This window comes from Myotis yumanensis, unplaced genomic scaffold (assembly GCF_028538775.1).
Source record: "Myotis yumanensis isolate MYYU_CA2020_CCGP unplaced genomic scaffold, mMyoYum1.0.hap1 SCAF_1, whole genome shotgun sequence".
NCBI classification, from domain to species: domain Eukaryota; kingdom Metazoa; phylum Chordata; class Mammalia; order Chiroptera; family Vespertilionidae; genus Myotis; species Myotis yumanensis.
In genome coordinates, this window is record NW_027223752.1 from 114,594,511 (window position 1) to 114,618,256 (window position 23,746).

A 23,746-nucleotide genomic window follows, 5' to 3' on the forward strand; every position below is an offset into this window, starting at 1 on the left:
CTCCCTGTCTCCACTTGGTACATACCCCCCGAGGCCAGATGGTAGTCAGAAGGATATTTCTAAAATACAGATCTGACCATGTCATTCCTCTGTCCTAAACCCTTTATTGCTCCTGGTCATCTCTGCATGAAGCTAAACTCTTTGTGGGGCCTGCAAAACCAGGTGGGTCTGGGCCATTTTCTCTTCAGCCTTACTTGTTCCCAAACCACACCCCTGGCACCTCTGCCCCAGCCACACTTAAGCACCTCACCACCTTTGCTAGGCAATGCCGTCTTTACCAGACACTTGCTCTGTCCCTGCTTGTCCTCCAAGTGTCTGAGAAGCTGCTCCCCACCTCCCCCTCCTCTGTCTCACGGGCTTGTTGTGGGCTGCTGGAAACCCCTACCAGATTCTGGGCACTAAATTGAGTTGAGTGGGGTCCCCACCTGTCCTTGAGCTCCTGGAGGGAGAGAAGTATGTCTTGCTCATCTATGATGAGCCAGTGGCCAGCACAGAGCAGAGGGTGAAAGAAAGGGGAAAACAAAAAACTATAAACCAAGTGAGAGAAAGGGGAGAATAAAGGAAGCTCACATGCCAACAGGTAGAAAGAATAGGAACATCCGGCTACCTGGGCCTGCATTCCCTCAGGGCCCCATCAGCTGGACCCTTTCTCTTACTCCCAGTTGTGTTAGGGTGCCTGCCTGGCCCCTCTCATGACTGGCACCATTTCATTTCTGAACCAAGCCGGGTTGGAGCAGCTAGTGAGAACCCATTGTCAAAATCCCCTAGACCAGTGATGGCGAACCTATGACACGCGTGTCAGAGGTGACATGCGAACTCATTTTTTTGGTTGATTTTTCTTTGTTAAAAGGCATTTAAATATATAAAATAAATATCAAAAATATAAATCTTTGTTTTACTATGGTTGCAAATATCAACAAATTTCTATGTGACACGGCACCAGAGTTAAGTTAGGGTTTTTCAAAATGCTGACACGCCGAGCTCAAAAGGTTCGCCATCACTGCCCTAGACCACAGTACCAACGACTATAAACCAGAACTCCTCACCCACTCTTGCCCCAGCTTCGTGACTCCCTCTCCAGGACAGTCCCTCTCCCCTGGCAGGCCCATTCCACTCACCCCTTCCATCACTACATGTTTCTTTCATATAGCACTTACCAGTTCTGAAATTAACTTTTTTTTGCTGTTAATCCTCATCCGAGGATACTTTTCCCATTGATTTTTAGAGAGAGTGGGAGGAGGTAGGAGAGAAATATAGAGAAAGAAACATCAATGTGAGAGACACATTGACTGGTTGGTGTCTGTACATGCCCTGACCAGGCCAGGATCGAATCTACAACCCAGGTACATGCCCTTACCCATGAATAGGACCCACACCCTTTGGTGTATGGGCTGATGCTCTAACCACTGAGCACACTGACCAGGGCTGTAGTTAACTGTCTTTGTGATTGTTTTCCTAACTGAACTCCACAGGGTATTAGCTCACTACTGAACTCCAGTTCTAGCACACAGCAGGTTTTCAAATATTTGTGGTTGAATGGTCTAGTTTTAGAAAAATGAGAGGCTAGACTGGGGGAGGCAAGGAGGCTGCTGTGCTGGGCCGGGGGCTGGGGTGGGAGATGACGTTGGCTGGATGGTAGTGCAGGCACAGGCACATTGCAGTCACCTGCCTGGAGCCCTGGTGGGCGTGGCTTAGTTGGTTGGAGCGTAGTAACTACCCTGCATCAGAAGACGGCAGGTTCCAGTCCTGTCAGAGGTTTTGGGTTTGATTTATGGTCGGGGGCCCTTACTGGAGGCAGCTGGTCAATGTTTCTCTCTTTCACATTGATGTTTCTCTCTCCTTCTCTGTCCCTCTTCCCCTCTCCCAAATACATTTTAGAAAAAGAAAAAAAGAACTGCCTGAATTTCAGGCCCTGCTGACTGGAGCAGGAAGGGTCAGAACCCCAACTGGACAAGGAGACCCCCAGCTTCCTGTCTCAGTGAATGAAGTGAGCCTCCCCATGGCCCTCAGAGGTTCTGTGCTGACTATTGCCCTGGGAACAATAGCCAGCACAGAACTATGTGGCTAGTCCTCATTCCCCATCTGTGCCCCCTGGAGGCCGCTCACATTTGCATACTCAGGCCTGGGGCTGGGCAGTGCGTACATTTCAGGTGAACTGTGAGAACCACCAGCAGCTCAGAGCCTCCCTCCCCTCTCCCTCCAGGTCAACATCTTCTCTGAGGTATTTACTTTGCCTCCTACCAGGGGGACCCCATCTGTATCTGGTCAGGCTGGCACCTCCCCATTTACTCCCCCTCCCCCCAAGCTTGGTTCCAGCCCTCCTTGTGCTGATGGCTTGAACAACACAGCAGGAGAGGCAGCCAGGACCCCAGGCATTACCCTGAGGACAGGGCTCCAGAGCCCAGATGGTCCCAGGGCCAAGCCTGGGGCTATAGCAGAATGTAGGGGAGGGCAGTAGTGAGAGCTCCCACGGCAGACACAGGACACTCATGGGTGCAGCTTACACAAAGCGGTGGCCACCTCTTCCGGCCGTGCTCCCCACCCACTCCACTCACAGGGCAAGCACAGCCCCACTCACAGAGACAGGGGGATGGACAAGATGGCATGGGAATAGGAGATGGGGGCAGGCAGGCTCAGGGAGTAAGCGCTGAGGCTGGGCAGTGGTGTCCTCATGGAGTGGTTTATTACAATTCTATCTCACAAGGCAGGCGGCAGCAGCACACACAAGCTCCAAGCCCCTGACAGACGTCCGCCTCGGGCACATGCAAACAGTGCAACATGGTCAAGCGCAAACACAGGGCGACCGAGGCGACACAGAACACAGAACATGGAACGGGGAACAAGGCTGGGGCGATGGGTCCCTGGAGACGGGCCTGGTTTCCCCAACCCTGGGCAGGACAGGAAAAATAAGATTCGTACTTCTTGTAAAATGCCCATTTCCTGGGTACTTTCTTTCTTCTTATCGTGAAAAATAATAAAAAATAAGCACATGGAAAAGAACCTCAAAAAAGGAAAGGAATAAAACTCTAGGAAGGTGAGAGATGGGAGGCCAGGGAAGCCTGACCATGGTGGGGCATCTGCCTCCTGCTCCTCACCCTCCTCTCTTCTTGGCCTTCAGCGGGACTCCCCAAATCCCACAGGTGGGTCCATGAGAGGTGCCGGGCCTAGGCGGGGTCCCTGAGGGGGCCAGGGGGGGCACAGGCTGGGACAGAGGAAAGAGGTCCACTGGGCTCAGTTCCGGCTTAGGCCCAGTGAGTAGGGGCACGAGATCCAGTCTCTCAGGTTGAGTCCCCAGAGGCCCATGACCTGTGCAAGCCCAGACGTCACAGGTGCAGCTCGTGGGTTTTGATGTGCTCGAGCTGCTCTCGGAGCTGCAGGAAGGAGGGCCGTGTGGCGGCGTCCAGCTGCCAGCAGTTCTTCATCACCTCGTAGACTGCAGGCGGGCAGCCGTCAGGGGCATCCATCTTGTAGCCCTTCTCCACCCGAGGGACGACGTCCTTCAGGGGCTGAGGGCAGATGGGTGGCATGAATCTGCGCAGGGCCTAACCCCTGGAGGGGATCCCTATTCAGCATCCCTCTTCAGGGGTCCCCTTTAGCTCTGCCTCACACCCAGGCCCAGGAAGTGGCCTGGAAGGTCCTGAGAGCAAGCTTCTAGGCCTCAGACTAGGGAGGCAGGGTCCAGGGAGGCCCCACACCAGGCCTACCCCTCCCATAGCCCCAGCCAGGTCCCACCCCAGTGCCCACACTCACAATTCTTGGATAAGGCACTCGCCCAAAGGAGTAGATTTCCCAGAGAAGGATTCCGAAACTCCACACGTCAGACTTGGTGGAGAATTTCTGCCATGTGGATGGGAAAAGCTGTGTCAGAGCCTGGAAATTTGGGGGTAGGGTGACCCAGGACCCCTGTCCCCACTGCTCAGGATATAGGGGGAGGCCCACCCACCTTCTCTCTCAGGGCTTCGGGGGCTGTCCACTTGACTGGCAGCTTGCCTGTGTCCTGGGTGCTGGAGGCCTCCTTGGTGAGGCCAAAGTCGCTGACCTTGGCCACGTTGTCCTCAGACACCAGCACATTTCGGGCAGCCAGGTCCCGGTGCACAAAGTTGTTGCCTTCCAGGTATTCCATAGCCTCGCAAACGTCTCTGGGGGCGAGGCAGCCACAAGTCCCCTCAGATAGGCTTCCCATAGCAGGGTAGGGCCCCTCCCCCAGGGGCTGCTTCACTCACAGTGAGAACTTGAGGAGACAGTCTCCGCCCAGCACCGACCGACCCCGTGACCGAAGATAGTCCACCAGGCTCCCCTGGGGCAGGAGAGACAGACCATGGCCCACAGGTTAGACTTGCACTCTAGCCCTTGGGAACAGTGGACCCGAGGCTGGGTAAAGGGTGACACCCAAGGAAGGTGTTAGGAAAGGAGAGGAACATGGAGGAGGTGACATGAATACTAGGTTCTACAGTTGGACACTGCTGAGCATTCTCTTTTAATTCTCATCACTCTCTGAGGTAAACTTTGTTAGTATCTCCATTTCACAGGTGAGAAAACGGAGCTTAGAGGCAATACAATTTGTCCAACATCGAAGTGAACAATGATGAGCCAGGACAAAAGCTGAGCTGTGGGGACTTCAGAACTCAATTGGAAAGAGGGGACTGAGAGCAGGGCCCAACGATACAGCGGGGGCCTGAGGCAGTTGGAAAGCCCACGTATTCAGCTCCAGCACAGGGGTGACTCTTGGGGCTGGTGCACACCTTGGCCATGTACTCGGTGACGATGTAGAGTCCGCCCTTCTCTTCCACAATCACACCCAGAAGCTGTACCAGGTTGCTATGCCGAAGTTGCCTGGGGCAGGATGAAGTGATCAGAGCCTGCCGAGCCATCTCACCCCTACCCCTCATCGCAACCTTCCCATACACCCCCTACCCAACTCACGTCATGACCGAGGCTTCAGCCAGGAAGGCCTGGGCAGTGGCATCGTTCTTAATGCATTTGACAGCGACTTTGTTCCCTCGGTAATCGCCCAGCATCACATCTGTGTGGAGAGTGTTTGGTGTTATTCCCAGACTCCCCACAGTCCCTCGGCCCCTCGAAGGGCTCCCAACTCCTCTTGCTCACCTCCAAACTCCCCCTTCCCAATGGTCTGCAGCAGCTTCAGGTCCTTCATATTCAGCGCCCAACCACCTGGTAGAAGGAAAGGGGTCCAGTGAGGGGTGTTGAGGCTGGAGCAGAGACAGGCCGACTATAGTGTGTGGGGATCCCTGGAAGTCTCTAGAGCACCTGGGATGGGAAGTGCCAAGAAGCCTGGGTAGCAGGAGGCAAGTAGGCAAGCGAGGACTGGGGATGGGGGTGGCACTCACTGCGGAAGAACTCATCCTGGGCTGCCACTGTGCCCTCCATGACCTTTGGCTTGATGAGCCGAGTGCAGAGTCCATCTGCATCTGAGGTATAGTGCTGCAGGGTACAGGACAGGCCATCATCAGCTGCTCACATGCACTGCCCTGATCTGACCATTAGAGGGCAGCAGAGGCTCATACCAACCAGCCCCACGTTGCTTTGGTTGAGGGCTCTCTATTTCTGGCAGGGCTTGGGGTTAGGGAGGCCCCAGACTGACAAATGACCCACTGCCCATGCCACCTCACACCCAGTTGCTAGACAGATCCCCCATTGTTGCTACCACTCTGGTCCTCGCCAGCATTCCCTGACTCAGTCCAGTCTGTAGCCAGGCATGCCCAGGACTCTTCCCTGCCAGAGGCCTAGCCAGACAGGCGGGAACAAGCTGAGAGTGAATTCTGGAGGCATCTGGGAGGCTGCCTGGAGCTACAGGGACACGTGGGCATATCCTTGAAGGTGCATGAGTCCAGGGGACCCTGGCCATTAAGGTGTAGCTCATGAGGTCATGCTTATATACACACCTTGGACATGTAGTTCAGTAAGTGGCTGGAAGGAAACTAGTTCCAGGATTCAAATCCTGGCACCTCCAATTTATAGTTATGTGACCTCAGGCAAATATCTTAACTGCTCTGAACCTGGCCAATGAAATGGGGATAGTGCCCTGGCTGGTGTGGCTTAGTTGGTTGAGTGTCATCCCATGCACCGAAAGGTTGCTGGTTTGATTCCTCGTCAGGGCACATGCCCAGGTTGTGGCTCAATCTCCGTTAAGGGGCATGTAGGAGGCAGCCGATTGGTGTTCTGTTCTCACATCAATGCTTCTCTTTCTCTCTTCCTCTCCCTTCCTCTCTTTAAAAATAAATAAAAATATTCTTAAAAACACACAAAACTAGTACTTAAGAAAAAAGAAATGGGGCCCTGGCCAATTTTCTCAGTGGTTAGAGTATCAGCCTGAGGACTAAAGGGTCTCAGGTTCAATTCCCGGCCAAGTGCACATACCTCGGCTGCAGGTTCAATTCCTGGCCCAGTTGGGGTACATGAGGCAGGCAACCAGTTGATGTGTCTCTCTCATATCAATATTTCTCTCTTTCTCTCCCCCTCCTCTCTCCCTTACATTTTCTCTCTAAAGATCAATGGAAAAATTATCCTCAGGTGAGGATTAAGAAAAAAAAGTAAGAAAAAGAAATGGGGATAGTGCCACCCTCCCTGTGGTGGTGGCATTGTGGGATCAGAGATCTACCCTGGCACATAGTAAGTGCCATCCAGTCTGCATGACAGTCCTGAGGTCACAAAGCCAGAAGCAGTGGGACTGGCGCCAACATCCAGGCCTGTAGGTGCTGCAGCTCACCTCCACCAGCTGCATGAGGTTCTCGAAGTACACCTCCTCATCAATGCTGAGCTTGCTAGCGTGGTACATGATACGGTAGTGCTCCACCTTGCCATCACAGCTCACGCACAGCGTGTAGTCACCAGGGTAGTTGGTGCTCTCCCGCACTAGGAACAGGCCCGTCTCTGGCGGGCAGAGAAGCCGTTCTGCCTGCTCCCGTGTGATCTTGCCATGGAACCAACTGGGGGACGACAGGCCAAGGGTCATGGTGGCCCAAGGGTAAAGAGCCTGGTGCCCCTGCCAGTCTCCTCCTGCATCTGCCAGGCTCCACTTTCTGAAGGCCCTCCCTCTGTCCTACTCCCATCCTCCCCCTTTGAGGTCCAGCACCCATGCCCTTCCCCTTATCTTGAGAAGCCCTCAGAACATTTCAGCCCTTTCCTCTGGTCTCTCAGTTTTCCTGACTCTTTCCTGGGGGAACCAGGGTTCCTCATCCTCCCTCCTCCCCAGACTGGGAGAGGATCCCCCAGGTACTCACGGCATGAGGCTAAGTTTGGTGCCGACCTTCACGCCCTCCCGCTTTTGGACATAGTTGGCTGGAATGATGCCCTCACGGCCCACCTTGTTCTTGGCTTTGTACCAGTTGGGGTCCTGGGGGAAGGGCAGCCCAAACACGCTCTCAGGCCCACCCTCCTCTGCAGGGAACCAGGACCCAGAGGGAATGCCCAGAGGTGGGAGAGGGTGGGGGTAGACATGTGAGGTCCCTGATTACCTTGGTGACGGCCACAATGGTGAGCACATCTCCCTTACAGAAGGGAAGGTCCTGCTCAGCAGTGCCATGGAAGTTGTACTTGGCAATACATTCTGTACCAGATGGCCAGGCGGCCTGCAGGACAGGCAACAAATGGGCAGGTGCAGCCTGGGGCCCCTCTCCACCCACCTGCCCACAAACCCTCGAAGTCATAGCTCTTGTGGGCCAGGTGAGGTGCTACCTCCCACAAGAACTTTGGGTTCCTTCCAGTTGATATTCTCCACTGACTGAGACCTGAGGGCCCTGTGATAGTGGACCCTAGAATTCTACTTTGTTGAAAACCAGGGTTAGGACAGAGGGCTGGGAAAAAGGGGAATGAATTGATCTGAGTCCTTTTTTCTGCTTAGCATCCCCATGGGGGATGGGGATGCTCAACTGCCCTAGGCCCCGCCCCCATGGTACCTGTATTGCTGACATCTTCTCAGATCTGGCGTCCCGGTGTCACAGGAAGGCCAACCTGTCCCTTGGTACCATGAGAGCTGTGGGGAGAAAAGGAAGATTGAGAAGTATGAGAATATGCCCCTCTGCCCAAGTCACTAAGACTCCACTCCTTTCCCATAGCAATATAAACAGGTGCCAAAGCCAGCCAGAGCTGGCACTGGGAGTGAGGGGGCCACCAACCCTAGGCCCATAGTGGGCCTTACAGACTGACAGAATAGCCAACAGAGGCAAAGGAGGTTCGGGGGCTGAGTAGCACCAGTGCCACCTGCCCCAACAGCCCCACCAGCCCCACCAGCCCCAAGCCCGATGCTAGCTAACTGGTCTGCAGGGGAAGAGGGCTTAGGGAAGTTCTGTGAACCTGGGAAGGTGCCATCTGACTTGGGAAAGTCACCTGTCCTCTGTGGGCCTCCTAGTTTCTGTGTCTATACCAGGCAGTATCTTTAAGCCAAGGTACACTGACCCTATAGCCTGGGAATCCCAATTCAGGGTGCACACCCAATAGAAAACAGGGCAGGTGTCCACTGAGGCAGGCACAGGGCACTCACTGCAGCACGATTTGTAATAAGCCTCAAAATGGACAGCTGCCCAGATGCTTCCGAAAAGTCAGATGGATAACCTGTGGTATATCCATGGAATGCAACACTGTGTTGTGATGAACATCGATAAGCTACAGCTATGAAACTACATGGATAAGCCTCTAAACATAGTGTTAACCAAGAAGCCAGACACAGACTGAGCACATGCCATGTGATTCCATCATATAATGATCAAAACTGGCCTAACCCATGGTGCAGGACGGTGACTGCCGTGGGAGGAGGCAGTGACAGGAAGGGGCTTCTGGATGCTGGTTGTGCAATTGCCTGAGCCCAGACGGGGTGTGTTCACTCTGTGGTAATTCACCGTGTTGGATCTGCCATAAACCTTGCAGGGTGCAGGGGCTTCAAATGGCAATGGGAGTAACCAGGGTTTACTTTTGGGGGTCATGGGCCTCAGCAACAGAGCGTGTGATCTCAGAGACCAGAAAGAGCCAGGGAGGTAGAACCGGGAGAACCACCCCACTTCCAGGCCTCACTCCTGGTTCTAGAGCAGTGGTTCTCAACCTTCCTAATGCCGCAACCCTTTAATACAGTTCCTCATGTTGTGGTGACCCCCAACCATAAAATTATTTTCGTTGCTACTTCATAACTGTAATTTTGCTACTGTTATGAATTGTAATGTAAATATCTTGATATACAGGATGTATTTTCATTGTTACAAATTGAACATAATTAAAGCATAGTGATTAATCACAAAAACGATATGTAATTATATATGTGTTTTCCGATGGTCTTAGGCGACCCCTGTGAAAGGGTTGTTCGACCCCAAAGGGGTCGCGACTCACAGGTTGAGAACCGCTGTATTAGAGTCAGGCAGAACTGGCACTGTCAAGTGTGCAACTCGGGTGAATGACTCAACCCTCTGAGCCTCAGATCCCTCACTCTGAAAGGTAGGGACTGGGATCCCATGCAAGCAGGCTGTGGGAGGAGTAGAATGAGGCCCTAGACTTGGAAGTGTCTGGCAGAAACACCCCACCTCTCTTCCCTTCCCCAAAGGTCAGCCTACCAATCTGTGCTGACAGGAAGATTGAGGCTCAAGGAGAATGACCCATGCGTGCGCCCCTCCCCTCCCCCCCATTCATACAACTGAGCTGCCTGGGGTACAGAAACCACCCCTGGGCTCTTGTGGTCCACATATTGTAGTAGCTGTGAGGTTCTTACCTCCATTTTATGGAAGCAGAAACAAAGGCTCACAAGGTTGAAAACAACTTGCCTGAAGTCACACAGCCCAGACCTTGAATTGGAGCCCCCAACCTCAGGCCCTTCTAAATAGGGGCTCTGCTTACTCTCCACATCCCACACCTCCCTCTGCCCCCAAAACAAGCCACTGCAGGAGGGCTTAGAGGCTGTGGCATCATTAGTCACCCTCTCAGCTGTCAGTTTGCAAACACTCCTTTCCCAGCCTGCAGCTGCTGCCGCCTCCCCACTGACTTGATGATAATAAAAATAATAACAGGCCCTGTTTTCTGAGCACTTATTCTGTGCCAGACCTTGTCTTTGGCACGCTATGGCTTGTCAAGTCCTCTAACAACTGAGAGAGGCTACCCCATTTTATAGATGGAGAACCCGAGCGAGGTCAACAGGCAAAGTGGCTTTGCCTGAGGTCACCATCTCTCCCCACTGACACCTGAGGGCTCAGGTGTCACCCACATCTGTGTGTCCCTCGCCCACTATGCCAGGACCCCACTGGTCTAGGAGAGAGAGAATGTAAAGGAGGAGAAGCAAGTGATGCTCTGAGAAGGGACAAGCCCAGGAAGCAGTAATCTGGGTGGCCTTCCTTAAGGGGCCGGGCTTGGAGAGGGAGGAGCCAAGTTCTTCCCTTTGCTCTACTGGCTGCAACCTGACCACCCAGTGCTCCCATTAGTACAAAGGGTTGGCGATAACCTCGCGCGCGCGCTGCTCTGGGACTTGCCAGCTCTCCAGTGCCTCAGCTACACCTGTTTTCTACCTGCTGTTCCCATGTCCTGCCTTGGCATTTTCTTCCCACTCCCTCCCCCCAAGGAAATTCCACTCAACTTTCAGGGAGCAGAGGAAATGCTTCGGTTGGATATGTGCAAAAAAATGTAGTGGGACAAGCCACACAGTACCGTTTGTAGTAGCAAGAGATTGGGAGACAATCTTTTTATGTCCATTAATAAGGGGCCAAGTAAATAAATGACCAGGTATCCCTAAAAGGGAACAACATATTTCAGCTAATGGGGCCAGAACAGATCTGTAGCTGCTGATACACAACACTCTTCATGACAGAGTAAACAGAAAGGGCAAAAGCCAGCCCAAGTTATTGAAGGAAAAGCTGCTAGACACAGCTCCCAAATACCAGCCCACCAATTAATCAGAAGATAAAAAAGCCCCTTCACAATAGGGAAATCTGGCGGACATCTTGTTAACCAAATGGTCAAATTAAGCATCACCAATAATAAGAGAAGCGACGAGTGCCTCCTGCTATGATGCTGAGAAGGACACAGATCCTGGTGTAGTATCTGCAGAGCTGTTGAACCTGATTCACTCAGGAGGATGCTATCAGATGGAGCCCAAATAATTGGCCTGGACTTATTTTTTTTCTTAAATGTATTTTTATTGATTTTAGAGAAGAAGGGAGAGGAGGAGAGGGAGAGAAACATCAATGATGAGAGAGAATCATTAATCAGCTGCCTCCTGCATGTCCCCTACTGGGGATCAAGCCCGCATCCCGGGCATGTGTCCTGACCGGGAATTGAACCATGACTTCCTGGTTCATAGATCAACACTCAACTACTGAGCCACATTGGTCAGGGCTGGCCTAAACTCTTAAAGTCAATGTCATAAAAGACAAAACAAACAAACAAAGGCTGGGGAATGTTCTAGATTAAATAAGACAGGAAAGGAGCAGGATACAACAACAAAATGATAATTATGTGAGGTGAAGGATGTGTTAACTAATCATATTGTGGTAACTTTTTGCAACATATATAAGTATCCAATCATTACACTGTACACCTTAAACTTACAATGTTATATGTCAATAAAGCTGGGGGGAAAAAAAAGAAAGGTGACAATATTCAATGAGTTATTCTGAATGAGATTCTGAGATAGAGGTAAAAAATAGCTATAGAAATCATTAAGGGACAATTGGGAAAATGGAAATGTTCAACAATATTAAGTGTGACCATGGTACTGAGATTGTTAGAGATCCACACTAAAATACTTCAGAGTAAGCCCTTGCTGAGTAGCTCAGTTGGTTAGTGTTGTCCCAAACTGCCAAGGTTGCGAGTTTGATCCGCGGTGAGGGCACCTACAAGAATCAACCAGTGAACCCTGGCCAGTATAGCTCAGTTGGTTGGAGCGTAGTCCTATACACCAGAGGGTGGTGTGTTCAATTCTTGGTCAGGGCACTTACCCAGATTGCAGGTTTGACCCTTGTTGGGGTACATACAGGAGGCAACTGATCAATGTTTCTCTCACATCGATATTTCCCTCTCTCTCTCTCTCTCTCTCTCTCTCTCTCTCCCTTCCTTTCTCTAAATATCAATAAAAAATTTTAAATATCAATCAATGAATGCATAAATAAGTGGAACAACACATGGACAGCTCTCTCTAAAAATCAATAAATAAAAAATGAAATAAGCCCTGGCTGCTATAGCTCAGTGGTTGGAATGTTGGCTTGTGCACTGAAGGGTTGCAGGTTTGATTCAGGTCAAGGGCATGTCCAATCCCCACCCCAGGTTGGGGCACCTGTGGCAGGCAACCAACTGATGTTCACATCATGTTTCTCTCTCTCCCTGCCACTCTCTCTAAGAATCAACGGAAAAAATATCCTCTCCTTGGGTGAGGATTAAAAGAATACTAATACAGTAGGGCCTTGACTTACGAGTTTAATTCGTTAGTTAGCTCGTTAACTCAAATTACTCTATCAACTCAATGCAAAAAATCGGCTGAGAGACAGCTGGTATCTCAAAAAACTCGTTAGTCGGGACACTCATAAGTCAAGGCCCCACTGTAATAAAATAAAAATAGAATACTTGGGGGAGTAAAAGGTATGATGCCTGCAACTAACACTTAAATATATCAGCAAAAAAATACATATATACACATGTCTATGTATATAAAAGAGGTAAAGCAAATGTGGCAAAATGTTTAGAACTGGTGAATCTGGGTAAAGGATATATGGGTTTTCATTATACTACTAGGGGCCTGGTGCACAAAGATTCATGCACTGGGGGTGCGTCCCTCAGCCAGACCTGCACGCTCTCCAATCTGGGAGCCCTCAGGGGAGCCCTCTCCAATCTGGGAGTTTCTGTCTGTCTTTGCAATCATATGAGCGAATTGTCTGAGACCCCCAACCCAGTTTGGTTTGTTGCTCACAGAATAATAGAGGTTTTTTTTTTCTTTGTTTCATTGGTGGAGATTTCCTGGAAGTTTTAGGATATCTTACCTTTAATTTTTCCTAGACACTCTGATTTTACTTATGTCTCTCACCTTTGCTTTCCCTCCATCTCCCACCACAATAGTAACTTGCTCCAGGCTCACTTTGCTCTAGTGCAGTGGTTCTCAACCTTCCTAATGCCACGACCCTTTAATACAGTTCCTCATGTTGTGGTGACCCCCAACCATAAAATTATTTTCGTTGCTACTTCATAACTGTAATTTTGCTACTGTTATGAATCGTAATGTAAATATCTGATATGCAGGATGTATTTTCATTGTTACAAATTGAACATAATTAAAGCATAGTGATTAATCACAAAAACGATATGTAATTATATATGTGTTTTCCGATGGTCTTAGGCGACCCCTGTGAAAGGGTTGTTCGACCCCCAAAGGGGTCGCGACCCACGGGTTGTCGACCCACAGGTTGAGAACCGCTGCTCTAGTGTCTAGGAGATCCATCTGCCACCAGAACTACGATTCCCCGCATTCCTGGTGCTCCCCACGCTCTGGGCTTCTGCTTCAGGTCCTGGGGCTGCTACCAGAACTACTATTCCCAGAATTCCTGGTGCTCCCCGCACTCTTGGTTTTCCCTTCCTGCTCTGTCTCCATCCCACGGCCTCCCACTCTGCCAAGTCCTGGAAGCCGCCAGCTCTCCCTCTCTGCTCTCCGTCTAGCAGCTTGGGGAGCCAAGTTCCCCAAGCCGCTCCACTCTCTGCCAGCTCTCCCACTCTGCTCTCTGCCCGGTGCCTGTGTATGCAAATTAACTCACCATCTTTGTTGGGTTAATTTGCATACTCACTCCTGATTGGCTGGTGAGTGTAGTGGAGGGATGGTCAATTTACATGTTTCTCTTTTATTATATAGGAGGATTATTTCAGCTTTTTGGTAGGTTTTGAAATATTCAAAAGGTCGTATAAAAGAGCAAAGTGCAGAATGTCATCCTTGGTATATTACAAGTTGTATTTTTCAAAGTGACATACAATTCCTCTCTAAACTCATATATGCATAGATTATCTTTGAAAGATAGAGGAAACCAATAAGAAAGGTTGCCTCTGAGATGGGGAGGGGGAGTAATAAGTTCAAGGGAAACTTACTTTTCACTGTATATTTGCTATTTTGTCCTTGACCTTTTTTTTAAACAACACGCATTTATTACCTTCCCCCTAAAAATAAGACTGAAAATAAATAACTTTTTGAAAGCCACCTCTGTCAGGAGCTTTCTGTGATCCCCCAGCTGTGCTGGCCTGGGAACTCTTAGGGGAAAAGCCGGGGGGGTGGGGTGGGGCTGACTCATGTCCCCAGCATGGGCTGGGCTCAGGGTGCTGAATGAATGAACCAACAAAAGAAAGGGGGAAGCTAGGATGGCTGTACCACACTGAGGTCCCATAACCAACAGGACTATATTTAACCCTAAAGGACAGCAGCTGTCACCCCACCCCCATAGGACTAGGGGACAGGGAACTTTGTAACTTTGTTAAGTCAATGCTTCACTCTGACTTCCTGCCCCAAACTCTGCTCCTAGCAGTACTTGTGCTGGGGTCCTGGGAACAGGCTGGGCATTGTGCCCAAGTACTGAGGTCAGTGGCCACAGCCTCAGGCAGGCCTTTCTTGGGAGCCCAGGCTGGTGGGGGCGGGAGCCCAGAAATTCCTGGGCTGCCATTTCCCTGCCCTGGGGGCAGTTTTAGACCCCCACAGCCAAGCACATGCTGAGAGCCCTGGGAGGTCAAGGGGCTCCTGCCCTGCCCCCCTCACCAAAACTCCACTGCCTAATGGGGTATGGGAGCCTTCAGTAACTGTTTATACCCAGCTAAAAATACCCACTGAAAGGGGAAGTGCACAAGAGACCTAGGGGAACTTGGGGCCATGCCCCCAGAGACTCTGATCTGCCACAGGACCCAGCTAGAGTCTGGGTGTGGGGCATGGGCAGCCACTGGAGGCAACAGACAAGTTCACCTTGCCTTCTCATTCTTTGAGTCAGTTTTTCAGGATCCTCCTTGTGCACCCAGCCCTATGCTTGGTGGGCCAGGATGGGCAGGAGGAGGAAAGGGTCCAGGATGTCCTGCCCTTAGGGCCCCAAGAACTCCACTCAATGTCCTCCTAATAGTCAATCATGGTCAAATGTGCTCAGTGCCTCAACAAACAGGATAGACCTGGGCAACCTGGGAAGGCTTTCAGGTGGTAAGGGAGGGGAGCTGCAACTGGGAGGATTTTAGGTGGAAGTGAATTGAAGGGGTGTGTGCTAGATCAGGCCAGGCTTAAGATTCCAAACTGTGGTACAGAGGGAGTTAAGGCTGAAGAAGGCTCAGCGTGGGGCACACAAAAGCTTTGAAGCCAGCCCTGAGGTTTCTGACAGGTCACAGGACAGATACAAGCAAAACTGAATTTCTGATTTGGGCATGCCCCTCCGAAAGGGCAGTGCACCTGAGAAGGGTGGGGCACTGCCAGCAGTTGGGCTGGTTTGGCAGCAGTAAAATCAGCCCCACCTCTGCAAAGGCTTTGGGCACTGGGGCGCCCCTGGCCATATACCAGGCTGGGGGTGAAAGGTTCTGGCTGACCCAAGCAGGTGGTCCCAGAGCCCTTAGCACCCCCACTGCAGATGTCTCAGGGTTGGGCAGCAGAATTGGGCACCAGACCCTTGGAGATGCTGATACTTCTCTGGGGATCAGGGAAGAGCTGGAAGGATGCTCTACTTTGGCTCCAGTGTATGTTGCCCAAACCCCATCTCTGGAGCTTCCACAGCCTTTAGCACCCCTTCCTTAAGGGGAGGTGCCAGTTTAATGGCTGAAAGTGTTAAAAAACAAAATTACAGCAACTCACTGGCTTTTTTCCTGCCCCCAATGGCCGGCTCAGTGGGACTGGTAGTCCCATCTAGAGGTTTGGGAAGTGAGAGGAGGCCAACGGGAATTTCATTCCCCAGGCCGCCTTGCAGCTAGAGGCTGACACTCCTGGCTCAGAAAGGTTTCTAATTACTACTCAGGGCCTAATTATCTGCATGCACTGGGGCCTCCCCAGGGCCCTCCTCAGTCCTGAGCTTAGGCTCTATAGTTTGCATCTTCATTTGCCTATATTTACATACAGCCTCTTAGCACTGACCTCCAACGAGCCCTTAGAAATCATAGAGTGTACTTGTTCTTCACCCAAGTTATGGATGGGGAAACTGAGGCCCAGAGGCCCACAAGCTGTCTAGAACTTTGACCTAGATTCCTGGTCTCCCAATCTCAGAAAGGGATCCTCAGAAAGGAATACAGCTCAGAAGGGAAAGCTATGGGGGTTCAACACTGAACATACACACTGCCCACGTGAGGGAGAAGCAGGGTTCAACACCGTCCCCCAGCAGGATGGGCTACAAAAATGAAAGCACAGAATGAGAGCCTACTGACCCACCCAGGGTTAATTACTTAATCCTCCAAAAACCCTGTGAGATTTTTCTGCTCATCTATTTGTCAGAGGAGGAACCAGGCTATGAGCAGAGTCACCCAGCTTTCAAGAGGCAGAGCAGGGAGTTGAGCTCAGATCTGTCTGAATTTGTTCAGGGGAAAAACCTTCAACTTTTCCTTGGGCAGTACAGATGACACCCTGAAAATGGACAGATAGGTGAGGAGGGTGCTGACGGGAGGTCTGCCCAGAGCTTGGCCCTCCTGCTCAGGAAAGCACAAGTTACATCTGTGCCCACTCTGTGCGTGCCACACCCTGCCTCGCACAGAGGCCAAGAGTTTGTCTAGGGCCACACTGCAACTAGAGAAGTCAGCAACCCTAGGGAGGGTAGAAGCTCCCAGCAAGGAACTCTGCCCCAACCCTGCCTCTTCTGCAAATGCTTCTTGATTTTCACGGCCCTTCCCCTCCAGGAAGCCCTCCACTATTACAGCCTACGCAGATCCTCAGCTCTGCCAGGAAGTCGGAACCACAGGCCTCCCCTAATTGACTCCTCTCTCCGTCTGGTCTCTCCTACAATAGGCCAGTAGGGGAGCTTCCAGGGTTCCTTCTTCATTCTCCCCTCCAGTCTCCCTGAAGTGTGGACAACATAGACCACAGATGCCTGAGTTTCAGTGAGGACCAGGTACTGGGCAGGACTGAAGAGCAGCAGCTGGGTGAACGGGCGTCAGAATGACACCAGATTTTCACCCACCACAAGGCTTCCAACTGTGTGGAGAGCAGGATAGGCAGAGGGGGCATCAGGCAGCTTCTCTTCTGTTTGCTCCTGCAACTCTGGGTCCAGACCACAGAAGGGTGAGGGTGGGGGTGGGAGGAGGCGGAGGGAAGCTGCGGTTGGAGGCCCAGCCCCACCGAGGCGTACACAGCTAGTGTGCGAGAGAAACTACTCTCATCATAGTACCTCAAAACCAGGAAGAGAAACTGAGCAGGCAGAAAGGGCGAGCTGGGCTGCATGTGGCCCTCAGGTCCCCGGGGCCTGCCAAGGGTAGCTCCCGGAAAGTCACTGACCAGTTCTCCCTTCTGGGCCTCAGTTTCCCCAAGGAAAGAATGGGATTCTCTCCCTGACCCTGCCAGTCTGCCGACTAGTGCAGGCTGCATCCCGCTTAAGAGACTCCACAATTGGTGGAGCAGTCCTGATACCCCAGTGGACTGTGGCCTCTCCCAGGAAGCAGGGCCTTGGCCTTTCGAAGCTAGCCCCGCCCTGCTCACTTCACCCCTCAGCCATGCAGGGAGCACACCAGCTCTCCCTTCACCAGCCCTTTATTTTTAGGTTTGAATTTGACTTTAATCATTACTTAGCAGATTCTATTTCCAGCCCTTGGATGAAGGGACCCAGAGGAGAGGAGGAAGGGAAGCAGTGCTCCTTGTCTGGTGTGAGGGGTGGCCTGCTGCTCCGCCCATCCTGCCCAACCAAGAAGTGGGGACCGAGAAACATCCAAAGGGCTTACCCAAGCCGGACCAGCATCTTTAGAGAACCCCACCCTGTGACCTCATCCCAGCCCAAGCTATGGGACAGGAGGGCAGCTGTAATACCCACTTCCCCTGTACCAAGACCAGGGAGGAGGGAAGCACTTCACAGGCAGAAGAGTGGCAGCCAGAGTTCAAGGTCACATGCGTGGGGGACCTCTGCATTGAATGGGCCATTTTGGGAAGGATCCTCTGCCTAGGTTAGTCCTGAGCCATCCTACGGTCATCTGGGACAATGGTCTCCTAAGGCCTGGGAGTGACAAGCTGAGACTGGTTTCCTCCTACTGTCCATGAGGTGGCTCCAGGAGGGCACTCCCAATTCTCTAGTTTCCACAGAAGCAGAACAAGAGGAAGCAAGCAGTGTCCCAGCAGTGCACACCCAGGTTAGACCTGGGGAACACCTGCCAAAGAGGAGGAGGGCACTAACACACAAGACTTCCCCAGGGATTTGTGGACATCGATGTTCTCTTTTAACTCCCCTGCAGGGAGGCTCTAAACCCCCCCCCCCCCCCCATAGCTTTCTTTCCTCCCCCGGCCACCTGGGAAGATGAGGTTGGCATGGCTGTACCAGGTTGGGGCTCAGAATGCTTAAGTTCCTTGCCCAAGTCTGTTTTCTCAGGGAAAGTAGGCCTTTATCTCCAATGGGGAAATGCAGGGCTTCCCAAAATGGCCTAGGACTGTGGTCGGCAAACTGAGGCTCGCAAGCCACATGCGGCTCTTTGGCCCCTTGAGTGTGGCTCTTCCTAAGCCTTAGGAGTACCCTAATTAAGTTAATAACAATGTACCTACCTATATAGTTTAAGTTTAAAAAATTTGGCTCTCAAAAGAAATTTCAATCGTTGTACTGTTGATATTTGGCTCTGTTGACTAATGAGTTTGTCGACCACGGGCTAGGAAGTAGCTGAAGGTGGAGACAAGAGGCAGCTGAGCTCACAGAGGCCTCATCCACTCAGTTCTGATGCTGGGCAAAGAGGAGAATGGGTAGGGTCAGGTTCCAGAAACCAACCAGTATCCTATCTTCCCAGAGCCAGGCCCATGATCTCGGCTGGCAAATCACAGGGTGATGGGGAGGGGGAAGGCAGGGAGGCCAGAGTAGTCCAGAGCCTCAGGGACAGAAAGAGGGTTTCAGAAGTGGCTCCCCCCGCCCACCCAGCAGAGACCAGCCCTTGGCTGGGTGAGCCATCAGCTAAGCCTGCCCCAGCTGTCTTCCCCATATGTTGAGGCAGCCTGTGGTGGGCACTCCATCAACAGTGCCAACCCCTCCTGACAAAGTGCCTATAGAAGCCAGGGCCTGTGCCAGCACTTTCTAGCACCTGGTTAGTTTACACTGTCCACCCCTGCCCCCCAAGCAGGTATCGCCATCCCTGGTGTATATACAGAGGAACTCTGGCTCAGAGGGTGAGCTCTTCAAGGCCCCTCCACCGGCCTAAATGGCATGGCTGGGCCTGGAACCTACGTTGATTGGGAGCCAAGTTGCCCACTCTCTCCAATACTCCTGGCTGCTTTGGGGGCCTGTAGTAACTACCACTACAACAACAGGTGGGCAACAGGTGCACATGCTCAGTAAGAAGGTCTGGGTGAGGTTGCTGTGGCAGCTACTAGTATTTGGAAAATTCTATGGTTTTTAGAGGCAAAGTTACACAGACCATGTAGCAATATGAGGAAATGCCCATAGACACAGTATTAAGTGAAAAAAGGTGTCATTGCCTGCACATTCAAATGACAATAGTGACGAAGAAACAACCAGGAAAGACTGGCAAGGAATTCCAAAATACTACCATCTGTAAAAAAATAGTGGGTGATTTTTGTTTTGTTTCCTAAATCACCTGTAGTGAGTGCTGTTTTGTTACTTTCTAAGTTAAGAAACTAACACATACAAAGTTTTCTCACAAGGAGCTCAGACTTGCTTTCCTGAGCTCCACCTGCTCCCCAGCTCTGGTCCTTGTGTCTGGGACATCTTTTGCCATGGGACACCCTTCTGTTAAGACACAGCCCCTCAGATACATTAGGGTCTCTTTCTATCATGTCTTTCCCAGGCCAAACACCTCTGTTTTGGAGGGACTATGTGTCAAGGCTTTGAAATTCCTCAAAAGATGAAACTCAGAACTAGACCCAGGCTATCCTGCCTGCTCAGGCCTCATCCCACTGTGGATCCTTAGCCTCAATCCCTGCCTGCTCTCAGATGCTCCATAGGGCTCAACCTCTTGGGGCCTGGTGTCCCCTGCATTGGTGCTGGGGACCATTTTCTGTCCTTCCTTGCCCCCAACCCAACTCAGAGAGAAAAGGAACCACTTCTGAGAAGGAGGGAGGCACCAAGTTTGCCAGATAAAAAACACATCCCTGCACACATGCTAGCGTGAAGCCAGACCCTTTACTATAAAGGCCTCAGGACCCCAGCCACACCAGTACAGGTCATAGTTGGTTGGTATAAAAGCACCTAACCATGTCAGGCCTCAGCTCCAGCCCCTCAGGCTGGAAAGAAAATTACGGCTAGGTGAGGGGAGCCCTCACAGGCCGACCACATCTGGATTCCTTCCACTTTGCATGTTAGGATGACCAGAAAAAAACAACAACTTCAAAAATCAAGGGTAGAGGCCTGAGCTGGGCTCAGACATGGCTCAACATCCTCCAGGGAACCTCCCACCCTTTTCAGGAGCAAGAGGATCCTGCCACACTCCAATCTCCTTCTTGCTGCCTTTGCTATTCCTGCTGAGGTCCCACCTAAAAAGACACTGGAACCCCCATGGTGTGGGGAGCTTGGTGCCCCTGACAATGCTCCTATGCCAAGCTGTAGGGTGCGCCCTTTGGAAACAGGGCTCTCATTTTCCCATCTGGATCCCGTTCACATCCTGAGCCTGGCTGTCCCTCTGCTAGCTAGGACCAAGGTGTGGGACAGCTGGGTTGGAACTGACCATCAAGCTGTTTCAGCTCAACTCTAGGGCTACACTAGATGCGTGCCCCCACATATTCACACATCCCCATCCGTGGGATCCAGCCTCAGGCACCAGCAGGGAAATCCCATGGCAGAGCAGATGCTGTCTGAGCCCTAACCAGCAGAGCTGGGGCCGGAAGTTCTCTCCCTCCTCGCCAACCTTTGTGGGGCACATGCTCACTGCACAGGGTCCCTTGGGCCAGGCTGGGAGCCTGTGTCCCTGATGGGTGAAGGTGCCCGTCTGGTTGCCCTTCAACCTACTGAAGCCCTCCACCAGCAGCGTGGGGGATGCAAGGATAGACGGCAAAACTACCAGTAACATCCCCCTGTGAGCCTCAGTTCTCTGGTCTACAAAATGGGAGAGGAGCTGAACCTAATTAAGCTCCAAGAATCTGGTGGCTGGACACGCCCCTTCCTAACACCTGGCCTTGGCCCTGAGACCTCGAGGAGAATGGGCTGACCAGACTGCTAGGTGGTGGGACATGGTCCTAACACCCAGTGTTACCTCCACCTAAGACCAAGGCCCTGCCCAGTGTCCCCACCCAAGGCCAGAGGTCCCTTGGCTTAGGCTGGTCTGGGAGGCTCAGGGTGACAAGCTCAACCTCTGGGCCCTGGGCTTCCTGGAGCCGGCAGAGCCTCAGCTGAGGGAGGGAGGGGAGGAGGGGTCAGAACCAGACAGGCCAGAGAACCTGCAGGGGGCCCAGGACAGGGAACGGCAAACTGCCCTTTCCCCAGCCCCCTCCCTCCGGGCCCAGCAGCCTCCACGGGGGAAAGAGGGGGCACTCAGAGCCGCTTGAGACCAGTCTGTGGGGCTCAGAGGGCAGCAGCAGCCCCTCCGGCGCTCCCCTCCGGCGGGCTGACAGGGACTCCCGGGAGAATTCGAACCCAGGAAGGAGGGGCAAGGGGAGTGGGGGATGGGAGTGGACGCGACGGCCGCTCCAACCGCAGCCAAAGCAGCGGCATGGGAGACCTACCCTCTGCCCCGGGAGGCGCTCCCACGCCCCCCTCCTCCAGGCCTGCCCGGCACTCACCTCTCCGGGGAAACTGCGGTCCGAGCCACCTCGCTGCGGGCGGCATCAGCGGCCTGCGGGACGGTCCATGTGGCCAGGGAGCGGGGAGGGGAGCAGGGGTCCCGGGGCGCTTGGGGCGAGGAGGTCTCGGTGCGAGGAGGGCAAGGAGGGATGCCAGACGGAGGCCGGGGGCCGACCGCGCGGCTGGGGTCGGGGAGGGAAGAAAGGCGGGGGAAGGGGGCGGGAGGGAACGGGGGAGGAAACAATGTAGCCGGCTCGGCCCCGGCAGAGTTCCGCTTCCGAACGCCGCCACAAGGGTCGATTTCGGAGCGTCGGTCCCTCCGCCCGACGCTGGATCGGGGGCCGCGGGGCTCCCCGCGCTCCCCGCCGCGGAGGCTCCGGCGGCCACAGGCTGGCTGGGGCGGAGGAACTCCTGGCCGGTGACCGGCCCCGACGGCGGCGCGGCCGGGCGGACGCCCCGCTGGGACCCCGCCCCAGCAGGACCCCCAGGCACGGCGCGGGGTGGGGCGGGAGCGGGAGGGCGGCGGCGGGCTCGGCGGCGGCGGCCGAACGCGGCTGGCCCAGGGCTCGGCAGGGAGGAAGCGCGCAGGCCCGGCTGGAGGAAGCGCGGCCCGGATCCTCCGCCCGCGGCAGCGCGCCTGCGCGAGGGAGCCCGCCGGACGTGCGGCGGGGCGTGGGCCGGCGGGGCGGGAGCCGGCGGGCGGCGCCCCCTGCCGGGCGCCGGGGGCGCGGCGGGAGGTGTGTCCCCCACGCCCGGCCTCCACCTGCCAGCCGGGGTGAGGGCTCGCGGAGGACCCTCGCTGAGGGCTGCCCCGGCCGCCGGGAGCCACCTCAGGCTTCTCAGGGCGCAGCTCGGCCGATGGAGACGCGATTGAGGCCGGGCCTGGGGCCCTCTCCTCTGATCTGCTTGTGGAGAGTGGGCCTCACTCGCAGCATCAAACATTTATTCATTCATTTCCAGACATGTAATGGCGCTAACGACGTGACAGGCCCGGTTCTGGAGTCTACTAGTGGGACCGCTCCATGACTGCCAAGGAGTTCTCAGCAGTAAAACTGATCGGCCAACAGACACTCTCAAAGGAATAACTGATAGAAGTGGAGAGGTGATGTACCAGGTCCACAGGAAGCAGAAAAGAGGGGGAGGGCTGATGGGGAGACTTCGTAGAGGTCCAGGCAGAGGAAACGGCATGGACAAAGGCAGGGAGAGATGAGAGAGCTTGATGATTTGGGGAATTGTAAATAGCTCGGGATGGATGTGGTTTTGTAGTGTGGGTCCAGGAAAGCGGTGGGAGATGGGGTCCCTGGAAGCCACAGGGACTAGAGAGATCCAAAGAGCCTTGTGGGACTTTCTTAGACTTTGTTTTCAGCCTAGAGCTAATAAAGAAATGTCAATAGCGGTGTGGCTTTTGGAAAGTTCCGTAACCTCTTTGTGCTTTAAATCCCCATTTGGTAAAATGGGGGAAATAACAGCACCACAGTTTTAAGATTATGTGAGACAGGAAATGAGTAAATACATTTAAAATGCTTCATGTGCTGTGGCTGGCACATGGTCAGCTCCCAATAGTACCTGTTATTACATATCATTATTAACAAGGAACAGCGAGGTGATCTGCTTTGAATTACAGGAGCAGGGTCTGTGTGGGGGGCACCTAGTGGGGGTGGACAGTGATAGGGGAGAGATCAGAGACTCCAGTGTAGGTAGGAGGTGTCAAGGCACTTCATAGGGACTGGGTTGGGTGGGCAGAGAGTAGCGGCATTCTCAAGTGGGGGAAATGAGTTGTACTGACAAAATCTTGAAATTCAAAAATTAGGGAGGGGCTGAGGGAGTGAACAGTAAAGGGCCCTGTGGGAGAGTGTGGCTGCAGATTGTAGAGTCTTGCATGCCAGGAACAGGAGTTGGGTGTGCCTCCCCAGACAAACCACAGG

General features: G+C 53.0%; 1 protein-coding gene and 1 long non-coding RNA gene across 2 annotated transcripts; one reads left to right on the forward strand and one right to left on the reverse strand.

Annotated features, from left to right (window-relative positions):
• Positions 1 to 2,661: 2,661 nt before the first annotated feature.
• On the reverse strand, positions 2,662 to 22,400 carry CSK (C-terminal Src kinase). The gene is made up of 13 exons (XM_070430255.1): positions 21,821 to 22,400; positions 7,917 to 7,993; positions 7,476 to 7,589; positions 7,242 to 7,354; positions 6,728 to 6,947; positions 5,349 to 5,442; positions 5,107 to 5,172; positions 4,924 to 5,023; positions 4,743 to 4,833; positions 4,224 to 4,297; positions 3,944 to 4,139; positions 3,751 to 3,837; positions 2,662 to 3,506 (listed from the first exon to the last, which is right to left on the reverse strand). Exons 2-13 carry the CDS (start codon positions 7,929 to 7,931, stop codon positions 3,324 to 3,326), a joined length of 1,353 nt encoding a protein of 450 aa, XP_070286356.1. The 5' UTR covers positions 7,932 to 7,993; positions 21,821 to 22,400; the 3' UTR covers positions 2,662 to 3,323.
• On the forward strand, positions 22,122 to 23,214 carry LOC139020611 (uncharacterized). Its single transcript, XR_011473338.1, has 2 exons — positions 22,122 to 22,309; positions 22,782 to 23,214. It is a non-coding gene; the product is annotated as an uncharacterized lncRNA (long non-coding RNA).
• Positions 23,215 to 23,746: the final 532 nt, after the last annotated feature.